The sequence below is a fragment of the Vitis riparia genome, chromosome 18, assembly GCF_004353265.1.
Source record: "Vitis riparia cultivar Riparia Gloire de Montpellier isolate 1030 chromosome 18, EGFV_Vit.rip_1.0, whole genome shotgun sequence".
NCBI classification, from domain to species: Eukaryota; Viridiplantae; Streptophyta; class Magnoliopsida; order Vitales; family Vitaceae; genus Vitis; species Vitis riparia.
In genome coordinates, this window is record NC_048448.1 from 6,447,228 (window position 1) to 6,466,230 (window position 19,003).

The 19,003-nt window shown below is 37.0% G+C and overlaps 2 protein-coding genes across 5 annotated transcripts; both read right to left on the reverse strand.

Moving 5' to 3' along the window:
- Window positions 1–554: 554 nt before the first annotated feature.
- Window positions 555–10,079, reverse strand: LOC117907383 (CBL-interacting serine/threonine-protein kinase 8). 4 transcript variants are annotated; one of them, XM_034820909.1, is made up of 15 exons: window positions 9,904–10,075; window positions 9,442–9,687; window positions 6,333–6,395; window positions 6,145–6,216; window positions 5,938–6,045; window positions 5,780–5,854; window positions 5,621–5,674; window positions 5,389–5,514; window positions 4,806–4,895; window positions 3,304–3,426; window positions 2,299–2,418; window positions 1,826–1,942; window positions 1,531–1,587; window positions 1,273–1,347; window positions 555–1,090 (listed from the first exon to the last, which is right to left on the reverse strand). In XM_034820909.1, exons 2-15 carry the CDS (start codon window positions 9,601–9,603, stop codon window positions 989–991), a joined length of 1,344 nt encoding a protein of 447 aa, XP_034676800.1. In that variant the 5' UTR covers window positions 9,604–9,687; window positions 9,904–10,075; the 3' UTR covers window positions 555–988. The 4 variants fall into 4 exon arrangements, with proteins under 4 accessions (XP_034676800.1, XP_034676799.1, XP_034676801.1 ...); XM_034820908.1 differs by having other exon boundaries at window positions 9,442–10,075; XM_034820910.1 differs by lacking the exons at window positions 555–1,090; window positions 1,273–1,347; window positions 1,531–1,587; window positions 1,826–1,942 and adding an exon at window positions 1,949–2,116 and having other exon boundaries at window positions 9,442–10,079.
- Window positions 10,080–17,309: 7,230 nt separating this feature from the next.
- LOC117907152 lies at window positions 17,310–19,003 on the reverse strand. The gene has a single exon (XM_034820569.1). It carries the CDS (start codon window positions 18,897–18,899, stop codon window positions 17,511–17,513), a length of 1,389 nt encoding a protein of 462 aa, XP_034676460.1. The 5' UTR covers window positions 18,900–19,003; the 3' UTR covers window positions 17,310–17,510.

Sequence of the window (19,003 nt, forward strand, 5' to 3'; positions counted from 1 at the left end):
ATAAATATATTTTTTTAGAAAAATATGAATAGTAATAATAAAAAAATGGTAAATATATTTTTTATTAAAAAAAATATGAATAATATCTTCCCATAAACATAATTCTTTTTTGTTCAAAATGAATAATAATAATAATAATAATTTAAATATAATAATTATTAACAATATTTTAGCATTCAATTATAGACATTAGAATGTTTTTTTATTTAATATGCAATTAATTATATCAATTTTTTTATTTTCAAATTATTTTTAAAATTTAAAGAATCATTAAAATATTTAAATTATTAATTTAGAATCTATTTACTTAGTAAAAAAAATCATAAAATATAGTTGTATGTAAAGAAGAAATAGTAATTGTTGCTTTTCTAAGACATATTAAAAAAATTAAAAGGCTTCCTAAGAGCACTTTCAAACGGATTTTTAATGACTTCCACAAAACAAGAGACAATTCAGACACTGCAACAGAAATAAAAACACATGGAAGCATTATGTACAACCATACAAGCGTAACAAGCCACAAACCTGAAAGGAGACCGGAACTAGCCGACTCATTAAACTCAAAGAAAATTCCGAACCTCTCCATTCATTTAAACCCCGGCAAGACATGGGTTTCTACTCGTTTTGATAACAACTATCAGCTATTATTCTCTTGTCTACAAAATGGCATTACAATCGTAAGAGATGAACTACTCACAAAATAGAGATATATGATATACAGGCACTAATCATATTAGAAGTTGCAAATGTTTTTTTTTTTTTTTTTTTTTCCTCCTTTTTTTTAGTGGTGCAGTGTAGGTAAAGCTGCAATGGAATCTGCACTTCCAAGGATACAGCAGTTTCCACAGTTTAAGGCAACAGGTCGACCCTATATATGAACATATTTGGCATTTGTAGCTGGCCTTCTGGAAAACAATTCAATACATCTAATTCTCTGTCTTGGTCATCCTTGATTTGCTTGATTGATTTGGTGGTTTCCAGTAAACAATCAACCCTTTTTACTCTTCGTCTTGGTGATCCTTGATTTGCTCGATTCATTGAGTGGTTTCCAGATGATATCCTCCAGATTGCTGCAGAAGTTCTTGTAAAACTGCACCAAAGAGAAGTGCAACTCTTTTGAGAGTCTAGAGTAACTTAGATGTCATTTTCAATCATACAGAGGTTTCTTATCAAAAAGGCTGGCAGGAAGAGTAAATGCTGAAGAGTAATGACAAAAGCAGATTTACTTAGGATCAGATATGATTGTGAAGAGAACAATTTTGAGTAACTAACCTTCTGGTATTCACCAGCATCTCCAGCTGCTTTCTGAATGTCTACCATAATAAATGTGGGAGCAACTTCAAAAATCTGTTACAGAAAATATATCAATTGACTGAAAAATCTCCAGCTGTTTTCCATGTTGTCTATCTCCTTATTAGTAACGAAGTTGTTGTCTATCTCCTTATTAGTAATGAAGTTTCAATTATCGAAAGCAAAGTGAAAATTAAAAGGCCATGATATCGAGTTTGGAGGATCAGGCTGGGAACTTACTTCCAACATGACTGAGAAATGTTCCATCTTATTGGCTGAAATGCCTTCCACCCTCATCTGAAAATTTAGAGGAAAAAAAATATATCTCATTTTAAATGAGTTCATAGCGAATAAATACAACTGCATGGGACAACTGTCCAATTAAAATGGAAAAGCAAAAGAAGATAAGATGGACGTGAAGAGAAGGAATAAGAGAAGGATTCAATATTTTAACACACTTGGAATTTTCAGAAGGTTGGAAATATTGGAGTAAGAAGCAATGCAATATAATGACCGTTAAAACTTAAAGATGTACCTTATAATTGCGAATATGTGTCTTGAAACCCATGGATTGTGCAACAACTTCCATGCTTGATAGAACAACTCTTGGTGGTTTCTGTGAAACGAAACGTGTTTGATGCTTTACAGGGCCCTATCATAGTGCCAAAAAATATATATATATGTATCTTAGTAGGTAGCAAAATAACATATATCAGATTATTGTATGAGAACATAACCTTCCATCAAATATTGTGATAGAGATGTAACATTTGCAGTATCATTGGTCAGATCTGATATTTTTTACATTCCTAACAGCCCAGGAGTACTAGGAGGGCAAAAAATGACAAAGATTAGAACTTATGAGCAGTAGGTTATAGGGCTCCATAATATGAAGAACATTGAAACATAAAATTTTCAAATTTAGGAATTAGTTAGGATTGCTAAACCAGATGTCAGATTTATATATATATATGAGTGGAATACAATAAAAATACAAGTAAATCTTACCTCTCCCCGTTCAAACAGAGCTGAAAGGTTTAGGCCCTGAGAAAGAATTATTAGGTCAAATGCATTAAGAATCAGAGGACCCATGTCCTCATTTCCATGTTGATCATTAGCATGTTGTTCCTACAGCAAACAATAGTACAGGCATGTCAAGAATAGAAAATCCAAAATAAACGGGTTGATGCATTTAAAGAGGCATCTAATTTGGACAGTTTCTGTTTCTATTGAAGAAGGCATACCAATTAATTAAAAGCATAGTTTAAATGGAATGGAAATTTTCTTACTACTAGATTATTCTAGAGCAAATATCCCTTTTATCAAAAACAAGGTTGTGTCCAAACTAGAAGCTTTAAAGAATTTTTTGTTCTTTTTATAGGCAAACAAAAGATATATTAAGCGGCACCTACCAAAAAGGTGGCACACCCTGTGTACACAGGTGGTCTATAATAGGAGAAGCTCTAAAGAAAATAAGTGCAACACAAGCAATTGGAGTGTCTAATGAAAGCAAGAAAAAGAGCAGTAGCAAGAACACAATCCAAAGAACCTATGCAAGTATGCAAATCGGTGCATCACTGCTATAACTTTTAGTGTATATGTTCGTGCGATTACCATATTATATATAATAGGATAGATAAAAAATCAGTAAGTAATAACAAAGTCAAGACATAATAAAGGGAAACATTTTTTTTTTATGGAGGTTCATTTAATCTGGCATATTGGGACAAAATTCTGTTCCTAATGTTCCACAGATTCAAAAATAAAGAGTTAGTACCAAAGCTCCTAATGCATCACCTGAAATATATTAGATATTAAGAGAATAAATACTGCTAATAGGGATGTTTATTGTTCTTTTTTAATACGTAATATTATCCGACTTGAATGTGAATCAGCTTATAAAAGATTTCACAGTAGCAATAAAACGCAAAAGCATGAATACAGACTGTTTCCCTGTATTTCATAGACCAGGAAATTTAAGAAACAAAAAATACATTTGGAAACCTTACCAACCTCAGGATCATCAAACACAGCGTTTACATCATCCAGGTTAACATCTTCATATTCAAGAAGTCGGACTGGAATATACCCCTTTCTAAACCACTCATCGCTCCTGATCTGTTCAATTCGAATGCGCTGCCAACATAAACACAAAGAGACTGCTCAGTAATGACCGGAATCAAACCCATTAGAAGCCATTAAATTCACTAAAATATGAACACAGCAAATAAACAGCTAATACAAAGAAAGCGGTACTTAATATAAATAGTGGAAGAGTATGATACATTATCATGTTCATACTTGCTCATGTATTCAATAGACAGAATTAGGTGGTCAGTGCATATAAGAATTTCATCTTCCTGGCGATGTGAAACAGTAAAATATGGATCTATGATGCTGGAGCATCACAGTAGCTTTATTAAGATGTTTAAAAAATGTGATAATGGTTCAGTGGAATGTCAAGATACCCTCAAAGGAAAAGAACATATAATCTCAATAGCTCTTAGATGAGCTTGAAAAGAGCTAATCTTCAATTAGACCTTTGTCTGGAAGATTCAGGAATAAAAAGCATTAGATTATCACAAAACAGCAAAACAACAAATCTACCAGTTCATCAGAGAACTAGAAAAATTTACTAATTCATTTTTTTGATTAAATATAAATATCTAATTTTCTATTGATAAAAATATAAAACAAAAGTCAAGTTTGTATCCAAAATGGCTTTGGAGAGTTCTTTTTTCTTTTTTGTTTTTTCTGAAAGTTCGTTTAGTTTTTACTCTAAAAATAGTTCTCATTGAATCAATTTAATCTAATTTAAAATAAAGGTTTTTTTCAGATTACCAATTGAAAATCAAGTCCACAAAAGGGAAACCTAGCATCTATCAATGTTTGAATTCAAGTTATATCTAATAAATTGAAGTAGAAATTATCAATCATTCATATGAAGAATGGTAGAAATCTGAAACTTGAAAACAATTTGACCTACTCTGGGACATATTCTAGCTATTTTGTGGCCATATTTTACTTTCCCATAGATACAATAAATCCTCATAATATTACCATGTTATTTTTCTTGCTTGAGGGTCCATGCTAAATCAAAGTGTTTAACGAAGTACGCATGTAGGATCAGATGAGCATTCTTCTACCTAGGAATGCAGAGCATTATTTCAAGGAAATAAATGCAATCACAGCCTCAAGGACAAACTTAGGTTCCATCCAATAAACTCAGAAATCATGTATAGTTATAAGTAAAGCAATAAATCCAGGTCAGTTTTCCAACTACATGAAGCAAAAACCATGAGTACTTGTTTTCCAATAATCCTGTGTCGATTCCATAGTTATATTGCATTTCAGTTTTCAGAGGTCTTTCTGTCCAACAACTTGTATCCATATCATAAACAAATAATTTCCAAAGTCTATGCCCTTGTTACATATCCTTACTATTAAATTTAACAAAGGCAAGGTACAACTTCATATACACAATAAGTAATGACTTAGTGCACACAAAGACTTACAGTTTCAGGATTTGGGTCTAAAATTCTATGAATCAGGGATTTTGCTCCCACCGGAAACCAGGATGGGCATGAAAATTCTGCTCTCTCGATCTGCAGAAAACAGAATGATTTAGATTGCACCTAAATAAAATGTCACTGAGGCAAACTGAAATTTTAATATCATAGATGAAAGACATACATTAGAGGAAGCAAAAATTCTCAAAGCAGATACTAGAAAAGTAATTTTTATTTATTTCATGATGTAAAAACATGTAAAAAAAAAACAGCTAAAACAAAAACAAGGCCATATCTTAAGCTTCCACAAACAATAAGAATGAGGCAAAGATCAATGACAGTCTCTAAATAGAATTACAATTCTCAATTATTAAAGAAAACCAATCCATGATAAACCATTGATAGCATTTTCACTTTCCATGTACCTAAATATAATGTCTCACTTGATTGCAGATAAATAAACACAGAAACCAAAAAAAATTGTAAAAAGAAAATTGTCGGTTACATCATTTAAACACAACTCAGTAGATGCAACCCATAGAAGTATTGTTTTCACAAACAAAAGGTCATACATAATAAAACTTCATGCCTTACTGTACAGAGTGGTTAAATCAAGCTCATCAAACGGGAGATATCCAGCCATCAGAACATAAAGGATGACACCACAAGACCAGACATCTGCTACAGCACCATCATAACCCTTGTGACTGAGTACCTACAGTAATGAATTAAAAAATTAATACAGAAGAGAGCACAAGGATAAAATGAAGCTGCTATTCATGTTTATGATGAATTTCACCCAAATCTCCCCTTATTATTACCTCTGGTGCTACATAGTTAGGAGTACCACAAGTTGTCTTAAGGAGGCTAACTCCCTACACATAGAAACCACCAAATCGTTACAAATTTCATATCATTTCTCCCAACTGTTATAACATCAATAAAAATGATAAAACATTTAATCTTATTAAGATTCTTACCGGCGCAGGCAACGCACTGAGACCAAAATCTGAAATCTTTAGATTTCCTTGGGAATCTAGTAGAAGGTTTTCAGGCTATACATGAAAGGGAAAAAAAATTGTCAAGTCTTCATAAAAAATCGGGCACAACAATTTTCCACACACCATTCAATATACACCTTTAAGTCTCTGTGGTAGACTCCCTTACTGTGGCAATAATCCACACCATCAATGAGCTGTTGGAAGTATCTTCTAGATTCATTTTCACTTAGTCGGCCATGGTGAACCTGCATAAGCATGTTCCCTGTCACTAACTTTTCAATGTGAAAGAATAAAGTAATGGTTAAATTACAATAGCCTCACTGCTTCTTATGTTAAAAACTCACTATTTTATCAAACAACTCGCCACCTGTGATGAACTCCAAGATTATATATATTTTTGTACGGCTTGCTAGAACCTAGCAACAGGAAGCACAAGCAATTAATGAGAAAAGACAATCAGCCTCCTAGACTATGAAAACAAAGATAATGTCCCACAATAGGTAGCTTATAGTCTAGATTATAAAGTCCATGCCTCATGAAGACGAACAACATATGGATGTCTAACAAGCTTCATTATAGATATCTCCCTCTTAATCTGCACAATGAAAACAAGTTACACATTGATGACAGCAGAAAACTAGAATCAACAGGATCAATAGCAATGCAACACTTTCCAATCCTAACTCAATAGATGTAAAGTTAGATCATAAGGGAAAACCTCACACATTCGGAAAAGTGCATTGCTAAGTGTTATTCAGAAATTGATACAGTTAAACATATAACATTATGTGGAAGCCATTCTTGGTAAGAAAATTAAGATAGAGATTAGTAGGAACTAAATAGTTTAGAGCTCGATAACCAGAATTCCATCGAAAATATCTACCAAAGAGTCTTAGTGACTGTATTAAAAAATGAAAATGCGTTCATTAGGAGGTTTGACGGCCCAAAGTCCACTCAAGGGTATTTTTATCAATAAAACAGAAATCAGCTACAACTACAATCTAATTTTGCTACTGTGTTAAGACATATAGCTACAGCTTACCATGAGTTTGCACCGATAACCATGCAACACCACCCCAATCCCAAACAATTAGAAGTAAAGTTATGCCATAGGGAAGCACCTCATACATTAGGAAAACTTTATTGTTAAGTGTAATCAGAAATTTAAACATTTAACATTATGAGAAGCCATTCTAGGTAAGAAAAGTAAGATCAATTAGTAGGAATTAAATAGTTGAGAGCTTGATCACTAGACTCTACAGTTCATTCTATCGGAAATATATGCCAAGGAGTTTCAGTACTGCATTAAAAAGGGAACTTGAGTCCATTACAAGGTTTGGCGGCCCAAAATTGCACACTTGAGAAAGACAGTTCATTTAGAGTATTTTCCTCCATAAAAGAGTCATTGGCCACAACTACAAGGCCTCTTATTTTGCTGCTACATGAATAGACATAACAACTTACCACCAACTACTGATTAGTGTAAAATTGCTCATTATTATTGTAGTTAAATTATGCCAACTCATGGCATTGCACTCACAATAGCACTCAATGTATCATGTTTTTTCAATATAAGGTGTCTTGATCATTTTGTATGAGTTTTTCAAGGAAACATGGCAAAAGGTGACTTAAACAGGCACTTTTGAAGGGTTAGTAACCTTAGAAGGAAGACAACCCAATGCCCTATTGATTCCCCTTCAAAAATCACAAAAAAAAAAATGTGAAAAAAGTCGGCCCGCTAAACTTAGTCTAGCAAGCTTAATGGCTCACTAGGTTGCCCACTAGGCTCGCTAGGCTAAGAGCCTAGCAACCAGGATGACCCCTCTTTGCAATTCTAAGTTTTTTCCATGCTTTTTTAAGCCCAAGCAGCCCCATGACCTTCCCAAATCTCTCTTTCTTCATTTCTCTTATCCTTAGTAGAGACTTGAACTTCAAATCACCACATCTCACTCACTTCTTCCTATTCTCACTCTTCATCTCTCATTCTCTTCAAGCAAAGCTCACTAAGACCATTGTCAATGCCTCAAGAGATGATTCAAAGCTGTCATCAAAGCCCTAACTATCATCACTTGACAATCTTAGGAAGTCATCTCATGTTGCAAGTTGTTCAAAGAAGAGACATTCCATTTGCCTTCAAGTTGACAGCTCCTCAACATCACTCCACCTTCCATAAATAGCTAGCTATAAAGGGAGTAGAAAAAAGAGAAGCATGGAGTAGAACAATGTAGGAGTACGAGAATGTGAGAAATAAAGGGGAAGAACTCTATTTCTTCTAAGTGTAGTTGTAATATTACATTTTTATTTATGTTTTCAATTTCAATGTTTAATTTTCAATTTTATCCTTTTGCATTGGTATCATGAGTGTGTGATTTCTTTGGTTTAAGGTAAGGGTGAGATTAGGCTCCCATTCAATTCATCATATCTTAGTTAAGGCAAGTTGGGGCAAGGATCAACACCTTCATTTTTGTCACCAAACTCACCACGTGTCACCGCTACTTGAAAATGTCTTGAGTGGATGGTAGTTGGTGGAGTGATGACTACGGTGTAAAGCCCTCACAAGACTTGATCGATCTTGTGTCATAGGATTAACTAAGGGGGTGAGAACTCTTCTAGTGGCACCAGTTATAGACATGGGTCACAAACTTTGTAAACATAAAGCTTAGCCCAAATTAGGTTTTAGTGTTTTGAAGGGGAAATGGGCAGGCATAGCAAAAGCTCAATGGTATGACACCTATCTAAGATAGGGTCACAATGGAAAAATGCCTGCAGTTTCTATTTATTTAATTTCATGATTTTTCAGCTCTCATACCTTCCAAATTCAATATAAAAAATGCAAAGAACTTCCCTTCCATCTCTTTCTTGAACTAATTTCTCAGTCACTTCCTTTGGGTTCAACTATCAGGATACTTTCCAAGTATTATAAATTTAAAGTCCTTGCACTTGGGGACTAGTTGACAACAAGAATACACTTCTGAGATGCAAGCAACTAACACCGAGCAAGTCTAAGCTGTTACAAGCTAGGTTTGAGACTCTGCTCAATTTGTGGACACAGATTTAGCGGCTAAGCTAGTTATTGGAAAACAACTTTCACTTGATAAGGCACCAAGATTCAGATAAGTGGGTTTTTGTCAAGTTTTTGCTAGAGGAAACAGTATTCAAGCTCTGGCAAACCACCATGAGCTAAGCCAGAAACATCTTTGACTCGATAAGGTACTGATTATTGCTGTTAAGGTGTTGAAAGGCAAAACAAAATCAATGGATTATAGTCAGTCCAAGCATAGCTTTCAAACTCCTTTGATTGACTTATTTCAACATATATTTATATATATCTTGTTCATAAATTCCATTGCCTTTTCATCTTGGTGAATATCCTCAATAAATATGGTCACCGGCATGAATCGATTGAAAAGAACTCAAGCGCTGATTCTTAACATAGGGAAAAGCCGATTTGAAGTAAAATTTTAACAGATTGGATATTCATCATGGGACTTTGAAATCAAAAGCTGAGCCCATTAACATATACACTAAGCAATGTGTTTCAAGAAAACAATTAATTACAGCCGTTCGATCCCGTATTTATCTCAATCAAAGATACGCCCTAAAAAAGAGGGATATAGAGAGAGAAAGAGAAGGACGGTAACCTGGTCGGTCATCTTGTGCTTGATGATGGTGCTGCGATCGAGCACTTTCATGGCCACACTCTCACCGGTCTCCGTGTTCTGCGCGAACTTTACCTTAGCGAAGGTCCCTTCTCCGATCGTCCTCCCCACCTCATACTTGCCAACCTTCCGCACCGCCACCATCTCTGATCTCTCTGCCTTGTGTAACTAATCAATTCTCTTCTACCATTACATTCACCAAAACGCCCAAACTCTCTCTCTAGAACACTAAATTTCAACAAAGTCTATCAGAAGCTTTCTCCCCTTCTAAATATTTTAAGAATTAAAAAATCCCGAATCCAGCACGAAAGCTAAAAGAGCTTGATTGGTAGGTCGGAAAAATTATCTGGAAAATTTGAAGCCAATCGGTTTGTTTTTCATGGGCAAGTGAGAAAAAGCAAAAGGCAGAGAAAAATGGGTCTTCCCGAATCCGAATCTGCTTACCGTTTTGAATTAAAACAGGAAAAGCATAAAAAAAGAATCAATTGCCACTTTTGGGTTGTTTTAGCGTGAAACCGAAGTTGAAAGCCGAAAGCCGAGAGGCAGCCGTTCGGGCTATGAAAATGGTTTATATATTGGAGTGGTTTGAGGGGGTGGGGTGGGGTGGTGGTTTGGTGACTTCGGTGGAGAGTGATAACCAAAGTAGTTGACAATGGAGCGGTCCGTGGTGACGCTGACAAATGCCTGCTCAGTACTGACGTCTACTTTCGCTGTTCTTTCTCTTTTGCCCAAGTGTCTTATACGTCATTATCTTAAATTTGTTAATATTCAAATTTATTGCTATTTATTTAATAGATTAATATTTTGGAACAGCTTAATAGTATTTTTGGGCTTCATTTCCATCCATTTCAAAACAAAATAAACCGATTCTTCTTGTTTGGATATATATTAAATCAGCCAAATAACCTTATCCTAATTAAACATGAAAATTTAGTGGATTAAATTACCTCTAATTTGACCTTAAAAAATGGAACTAATTTCCAATTGTAATGGATAAATTTCCTAGAATAAAACGAATTAATCTCCAACTATATAAAAAAACACAATAATATATATATTATCTTGTTGTTAAAAGAAAAAATGAAATTAATTCATTGATAAGCAACTAAAATTTAAGATTTCAAAATTTAATTTTCTACGCTCACCTAAAGGTGACTTATTTCAAGAAGGAAAATAAAAAACGAGATAAAAAAAAAAATCAAATCAAAAAAATAAAAAGGAGATATGCAAAAGTTATAAAAAATCATTTAAAGTTGATAAACGACACAAAAGTTATACGCGTTTTTTATCATTCAACAAGTTCATTAAAAAAAAAAAACTTTAGGTTTTCAATTGATTTTTAAATTTAAAAAAAAAAACAATTTCCTAAAACAAAAGAATGAATATATTCTTTTATAAAAAAATATTGCCCTAAAGATTAGATTTGTGGGTATAATTATTATCACTTTTATGATCATGATAAAAGCATTTAAATAGTAACCGAATAAACTAATCTCCATGGATAACCTTTTATGATATACCCTAATCCTTTTTTAAAGTTGGCTGATTAAACAAATGTAGGTTCAAGGATTTGGGGTTTTAATGTCTTGTTATTGATAGGTCATAGGAGCCCATGTGAAGACACTGATTGCATTTGAGGCAAAATGCGGCTCGAGGAAAAGGCGCTATAAGATTTAGATGTATTCAAACTTGTAATAGTTTAGCCAACCAATTTGGACATAAGTATAATCTGTATGTAATTTTTAGAAGGCCAATTAAGGAGCAATTGGAAAGAAAAAAAGGAGTTTTTCCGACAATCTTACCAGTATTTTATTTGTCTAAATTTTGTTCAAACCTGTACGGATTCCCCTTTTAATCCGGAAGTACGAGATTGACAAATATTTGTTGTACTGCTGTCTTTGAACTGGAAGGGGCATTGTGACTCACCGCTTTCTTTACAGCTGGCGGGGCGTGTGTTCAAATTTAAAACTTCGGGGTCATTTTCTCAAAGTATAAAGAATTATAGGAAGGGAAAGTAATTATTAGAGGGAAGAGCAGATATAAAACATTAATTTGGCAAGTTGAGCGTCCCATGTCTCCTAGGTGTGAGACTCAGCCCGGATTCAAATTCTCGTCAGGGAGCCCACTTTTCACTGTTACTTGTCTTACTTCGCCTTTGTGTTGCTTCCACCACTGAGTGCTCCCCTACCCCTATAAAGTGTCTAAAATTATAGAGTAATAATACAAACCAAGTATGTTTCTGTTGGGTCTGTAAGGTTTAGGAGGTAGACAAGATTCCAAATCAAAAGGTGGCTACAAACCCTATGCTAAGCTTATATGAGTAATCATACGTAGGGGTGAGGCGCAAATCCGGGAATATCAAGTACCGTGGTTATCAGTTTATGGATTTCCAACAAGTTTCGTCTCAGGGGGGCCGTTAGAATGTTTATCACATGAGATAAGATGTTGAGAGTGCAGAACAGGGGAGATTCAGGGCAAGAGAGAAATATAACTCTCTTTCTTCTTTCTCTCTTTTCCTTTTATGTAGAGATGATTGCAAACTGGTTGGAGACTCTAATTGATTCTGTTTTTCAGCTAATTCCAAAGCTAACCTCAACTGGCTCTAAAACTAATTTTGTTCTAGAACATTGTGTCTAGCACGCCCCTCAAGCAAAATGTGGACACCTTCACATTAGGTTGAGCTTAAGGACGTTGGACTGGTATATAGACAAGGGCTTTGTTAGTATATCAGCTATCTGATCTTCTGTAGGTGCATATTGAATGTCTTAACTCCTTTTGCAGCACTTTGTCGAGTACAAAAGATGTGTTTGGTGTAAGCATGGGCAACTGGGTTTGCAGCAATGCAAGTTGCTCCCAATGTTATCACACCGGATTACAGGACATGAAGCACTGGACACTTGTAGCCCTTTTAGTAAGGCTTGTAACCAGGTCGCCTGTGTTGTCTTGTGATCCAATGCTTTGTATTCAGACATGCTGGACCTTGCAACAACCTTTTGTTTCCTTGAATTCCATGAGAAAATGTTAAGACGAAGAAAACACAGAAGCCACTGGTGGACCTTCGACCATCGACACAACTGGTCCAACCGGCATCTGAGAAGCTAGTGAGACTGAACCGAGAAGCTGGTTGGATGTGTAGGCCATGATCAATACTCCCATGCACGTTTCTCAGAACTTGTTTGCAAGATTTCTAATGCATATCAGTGGGACGATGTAAAACTCCATTTATCAGTGTGAAATCTAACTCATTGTGTATGTAACTATTTGATTCATGAATCTGGTCTGGTGTTCAATTCACGGAGGAGATAAAAAATTTCCCAATGTTCTCCTTGGCATTCACCTAATTTATGAAAATACCACAAACATACTTTATGAGATTTGATATTGGATATTACAGTAGTCATCTCATATTTGACAAAATATATTTCAGGCTTTGGTATTCATTGGTCTCTTCTTACTCACAAAACCGAGGCCATTGAGAAAATGGCGAAAATGGAAGCATACATTGATTCTAGGAACATAGATTATGTGCATCTTTGGTTCCTGAATCATTGAGTCGAGATTTGATGCATATGTATATTCTGATTTCAGGTACAAAAATTGTTGGCTTCCCTTGCTAAACATGCTGAGTCCCAGGTTTCTGAAGGGCCTCTGGCCGTGTCTCTTGATTGTAAATGGATTTGGCGTTGTCACAGGCTAAAGGCAATCACCAACATATTCTAATTTTTTTCTAATGGGGTTAATGAGTTGTTTTTATTATTGATCTTCAGGTACACTACACGATTGAGCGCGAGGATCCTTGATAACAAGAACATGTTGTCCTCTGTTCAGGGGATTTATAAAGGCAAATTGGAGACATTTGGATATGACATTTGGAATAGAATGTATCCGAATGAACCATTTGAACTTGATTTGAGCAGCTGCTCCAGGTATTTATTTGCTGAAAATCTTTTGGGAGCTCCAAAAAACACAATGTATGATCTGGTTTTGTCTGTCAAAAGTTGAGTACTTTTAACCAGGTAATGAAGAAATTTGTCTGGTGCCAATTGTCACCCATCCATTGTAACAATGCACTGGAGTTCATCCATTGTAACAATGCACCAGAATTGATCATTCTGTCTTTCATTTAGTAAAGCAATATATAATTCATCATTCTTATGAGATACATTGTCCCTCATGTGGCCACTGAATCATTCCATGGTATTCAAGTAGAATCAATTCATAGTTTAACATCCTTGACATTCGTAATGAAGTTTTAGCCTTACTATATCTAGCTTGACTAGAAGCTGCTGATTGTTATTCACCACTGCCTATTTTCCATTTCGCTTCTTAATTCTTAGAATCCTATCTGTTTTGTGATCTTTTTGTTGAGCATACCATAGAATCATCATTATCATTTAAAATTTGAATGTTTTCCAACTTATTGATCTGTTTATTCACATGCAAACATTCCAATGACAGGAGTCCAGAAATAGTATGAGGGATGATCTTTTTCTTGAAGGAGCTGTGGCCAGATGTAAGGGCTATCTGCATATGATCAAGAGAAACAAGGAGAGGTCCATTAAAAGCTTCTTCGTTCCAACTTGCTGACGTTGACTTTATCTGGCATTCTCACTGATTATAATCCTGTTTCTTGCTGTAAAGACCTGGTTGCAATACTCGACAAGGTAAGGAGGATGACACAGAATCTGATAGAAGCTAAGGTAAAAACCTGGATGTTGGGTTTTCTGGAACTGCCAAACAATGGGAAGAGACATTTGGTTTCCAGCTACTGGATGGCAGGAGCAATGTATAGAGGCAATCCTCCATCTCCTTTCCTTGTTGATCATTTTTGTCCATTAAATGCTGTGAGCATGAAGGTCATTCCATCCTTTGAGTATCCGAGTATGATTCAGCTTCCCAAGACCATGCTAGTGGAGGCACCTTCAAATACCCTCACACAATCCATGCAAGATGAAGGATGCATTTCTGCCCCAAATAGCTCTTTCAATTATTGTGTTTCTGTCTTGATAAAATCATGGTATGCTAGTTCAGTTTCTGCCAACATGCTCCTTGAAGATTAGAAGCAAACCGCCTATCAAAAGTAACCATTGAACAAATAGATGAAGGCCAATCCAGCTGACAACTCCATCTCTTACTAAAAAGCCCCAATCCACTGGTAGTGAGGGAAGGGCATTGCTTTCAGAGTATCATGGATCAATTTGCCTGTGTTAATCAAAATGAAGCAACCTGTGATTCCATGGTTCTGGCGATGTGGTCATGCACTCTTGCTCCTGCAAATAAATCCAGGTCCAAGTTGCAGTATATAGCATTGCAGACAGATAACGTCATCTTTATTTTCATATTTTTTCTCTGCAGCTTGCATCTATATCCTTTGGCTCCAGGTGATTGTTTTTTCTGGTAGAAAGCTAGAATACGAAACCAAGAACTGTGCGAGCCAGAAAAATGCAAGGGACTTCATGGCAGCTGTTGAATTCTCTGCAGAAGATCCCTATGGAAAAGCAGTGGCTTTACTTTACCTGAATTATGTCTCCTTAACGTACGTCTCCATTGCTTGATTAATTTTATTTATCCCTTTTGCCAACTTAAGCACCTTGCCCTTGGGAAATTCACCCACTTAGTAAAGCAGTGGCTTTATTAAACCCTAAACCCTAAATCACGATGGCTTTCATACTTTCTCCGAAGGTGGGAAGCTACAGTGGTTTCAGTACCAGTGGTGAGAATCTAAAAGGGACATCAATGATGCTCCAGAGGAAGAAGTATACGGGTACAAAAATTATAAGGACAAAATCACCAATCAGAGCACTGCTACGGGAAGGGAAGAAAAGACAGCTGAGGAGGACAGGAAAGTGATTCCAGAAAAAGACTGGACATGGAAAGTAGGATACAACAACTGTGAAGCTGTGGGAAAAATTCTTGCAGGTGAAGTGTTTGTTGATTTTGGAGGCGGACGTTGTGTTGTTTTTTGAAGAATGTGGGGGTTCATGTGGCGATCAGTGCAGCTACGGAAGTATGATGAAGAGTGGTGGAGGTGGAAGGTAGGGGCAACGCTGGACGAGGCTCTCGCAAGGCAGACTGCACTGATGGCAGTCACAATGAATCAGCAAATGACTTCAACAGCACGATTGCCGTCCCAATGGAAGTGCAGGGTATCATGAGTGAGGCAGTGTGACACTGGCCCCCATGTTGTCCACCAAGAGAAAGCAACTGCCTGCGGTTAACAAACTGCGTGAATATATATGGGGGTGGAGGGGGCGGTTTCATATCCCCTATTTTCAAATTACTCGGTACAACATCCTAGCTTCAAATACTGATCCCAACCTTAAGGGGCTATATTATTTCAGAAAGTCCAGTGAGCCTAATCTCCGAGTGATAAACCTCTTAGGTTATGTTTGGTTCCCGAAAAATACTAAGGAAAGAAAAAAAATGTAAAGAAAAGTGATTTTTTTGTGTTTGGTTGTCCTATGAAAAATATCAAAGAAAATCAAATATGGTTAAAACTAATTAAAAACTTATGTATTTTTAAATTATTTAATTTTTATATTGATGAATTAAAATAAATAAAATGAGTTTGAAATAACAAAAAAAATAATTTATTCACTTTTAATCTATTTTTTTATTTTCCTTCACTTTTTCTTTCCTTCTGCTTTTTCTTTGTATTTTTTTCCCTTACATTTTCCTTCAAATTTTCGGAGAACCAAACATAGTCTTAACCTGAGAAGGCCGTTAGTACTGAAGGCAGCTTACCACACCGCATCTTCATAAAGCTCATCATGTGGAGGGTGGGGTTTACTTATAAGAATGTGATCAGTTGAGTGGGAAATACAAAACGGAACATAGATGATTCCCACGCTCTTCTCTAAACCATCCTGGCCATTGATTTCCGAGCATGAAACTCCACCATTCACGCAAGCCTATCTGTACTACTGTATAATAATGGCAGACAAGCATGGTGTACTTAAATCTTATCCGTCCAAAAGGATGTGTACAACTCAAGCAACAAATCAAGAAGTTAGGCACAAAGCCATTTAGCATAAAGTATAGGCTTCAATATCGTTTTTTCCCCTGTATTGCTCACACCCAGAAACCAAAGTTTGGAATTTCACATTATTAATGTGGCTAAAATTTTGAATAAAATATTTAAATAAAAAAAGGTAGCTGAAAAATGCTATGCAGAATTGGATATTTGGCAGTTGTGGACAAACTTACTTGCGCAGGAGAAAATTCCGGAAATTCATTAATTACTACCATTAATTAATCCATACCATTATTTCTACTGTCCTATTAAAAATTGATCAACAATATTCCGGACTCAGTGGCCTCCCCTGGAATCATTTTGCTCTTGCTCTTGAGCCAAAAATCACGACCTCAAAATCATGGAAGCAGTCAAAACGATGATTGAAATAACAACTACCATAAATTTCAGAAAATTGTATTCTTTATTTAAAAAATTTGGTACATGTATCTCCTGTTTCTCAAAATGCTTGAGTAACTGCATCATACCAGTATACCATCCAAACCATGCGACTGAGACGTGAGAATGAAGTTAGACGGCAACAATGATGATAAGAGGAGAGGTTTGATTATGACAACATCGAATGTTTACAGGGTTGGAGCTTGTCTCTTAGACTTGTGACAAGCTCACAGCAATTTCCATAGGCTAATTAATATTCACCACGAAGGATGTTTCCAACGTCCAGACCAGCCACCACCATCTCCCAACTGCCGACAGGGCAGTGAGGGGTTTCTACCATCCAAACATGAAATGACTAATTATGCGTAAATAGGTTGGGACGGCCATGGAATTGAAATTTAGCAAATTGGTATATCGTTTTGCTACTTCCATCAACTAATTTACACAAAAGAGATTGGCATTGAACTACGGAGAAAATCATCAAAATCACACTCTTTTAACAATGTCATGTACAAAACATGATCAAGCCAACATCACTCGGCACTGCAACAACTATCAACTCAAGCACTGAAACAAATAAAGCTATATATAATCTATCATTTTATTTGTCTCTAAATAAAAATAATAATAATAAGTAAAATCATAGAGAACCTTGGCTAGTCTTGGCAACAACCTTGCCATCTTGATTGATCGTCACACCTCCTTGTCTAACATCACCTTGCGCAGCAGCCGTTGTCACTGCCTGATACGAGGGAGCCGCCCCTCCCGGTGTAGTGTAGTAAACCTGCCGCCCAGTGCTGTCATAGGTAACCTGCGCATATCCTTGCTCAGTCACACCAACACCGCTCGCTGAAGGCCGCATCATTCCCATCCCTTCTCCATACGCGCCTACTTTTTGCTGCTGATGTGGCGGAGCGGCATTGTAAACTTGCGGTTCCCGGTACACGTCAGATACCACTCTCTGCATTCCGTAGTAAGGCTGAGCTAGCTGTCCTGTCATCGGTCGTAAACCAGGAGTTTGATACACACCGGCAGATGTATGTATTAGGTAAACGGATTGCTCTGTTCCGGTTGAAGCTGCAACCGGGTAACCTCCCGTCGTCATGTGCCTTTCTGGCCAGTAAGTAGCCGGAATTGACACCGGCATCTGCTGTGGCGCCGGTGCAAGTTTTTCTGGAATCTTCTGTTGATAGTATTCTGCAGGATAAGCCCGCGTGTTGCTTTCATCGTTTTTTCTTTGGAACATCGCCTGCTCTTGGCTGGCAATCTGCAACCTCTGCAATTCCTGGATCTGCCTCTGGTAGTCCGCGGGGGACACCACTGGATCTCCAACAACATGGCGATCCTCCGATCCTGGATCCGATCTCACTGAATAATCCTTGGGAAGCACATCTGGAACCGTGGGTGGAGGCGTTGGATCCTGCAATTTCACGGGGGGAGGCGGAGCGAGCCCTTTATCCAACCCAAACAGAAAATCCGGATTGGTCTCGGAGGCCGCCGCCTGAGGTGAAGAACCTTCCAGAGGCTGGATCTGCACAGAATTCAGTGCGTCCACGAACCACTGCCGCTCCGATTTGGTCTCGTTGGAACCGAAACTGGTGGATGCAGGAGGGGTCAGCGGGAAGAGAAATAACCTGAGTCTGGCCTGCTTGTTGGATGGGCGGCACAATCGATCGTACTCGAGCATCATGTGTTCAAGATCCTCATCGTTGGTAACCGAGATCAAAGCGTCGAGATCTTCACCGGGTAACTGATACTTCAAGCACACTTCCCCCTCACAGATCGAGGAAATCTTGGACATGAATCCGGGGAATTTCATGTTGCGATCGACTGATAAGATCTTGGTTTCACCTCCAACGTAAGCAAGCTGGTTGTCCTGCGGCCTGGGATGGATCTTGCCTCCATAACTGCACATGAACTTGACCTTGTAATTGGAAGGAGGTTCGTCCCATGAAGCATTTTCAGGGTCAATTTCTCGCGACCGTGGAGAGGAGTCGTGAGAATCTGGATAAGGGTAGTAATTCTCCATGGGAGATGGGTCTGTGCTAGGGTTATCTGCAGGGTTGAGCCATGAGACGATGAGAATACCTGGCGAAAAGGGAAAGGTCGTTTGGGGGGCCTCGGCTTGCTTAT

What these genes read in the sequence shown, in the direction of transcription:
- LOC117907383 (XM_034820909.1), bottom strand. Translation starts at nt 9,603, where the DNA reads ATGGTGGCGGTGCGGAAGGTTGGCAAGTATGAGGTGGGGAGGACGATC. An exon ending in TCTACCACAGAGACTTAAAG is followed by an intron (nt 5,855 to 5,937) that starts GTGTATATTGAA and finishes TTTCATGTATAG; the next exon opens with CCTGAAAACCTTCTACTAGA. An exon ending in CACATATTCGCAATTATAAG is followed by an intron (nt 1,588 to 1,825) that starts GTACATCTTTAA and finishes CTAAATTTTCAG; the next exon opens with ATGAGGGTGGAAGGCATTTC.
- LOC117907152 (XM_034820569.1), bottom strand. Translation starts at nt 18,899, where the DNA reads ATGGAGAATTACTACCCTTATCCAGATTCTCACGACTCCTCTCCACGG.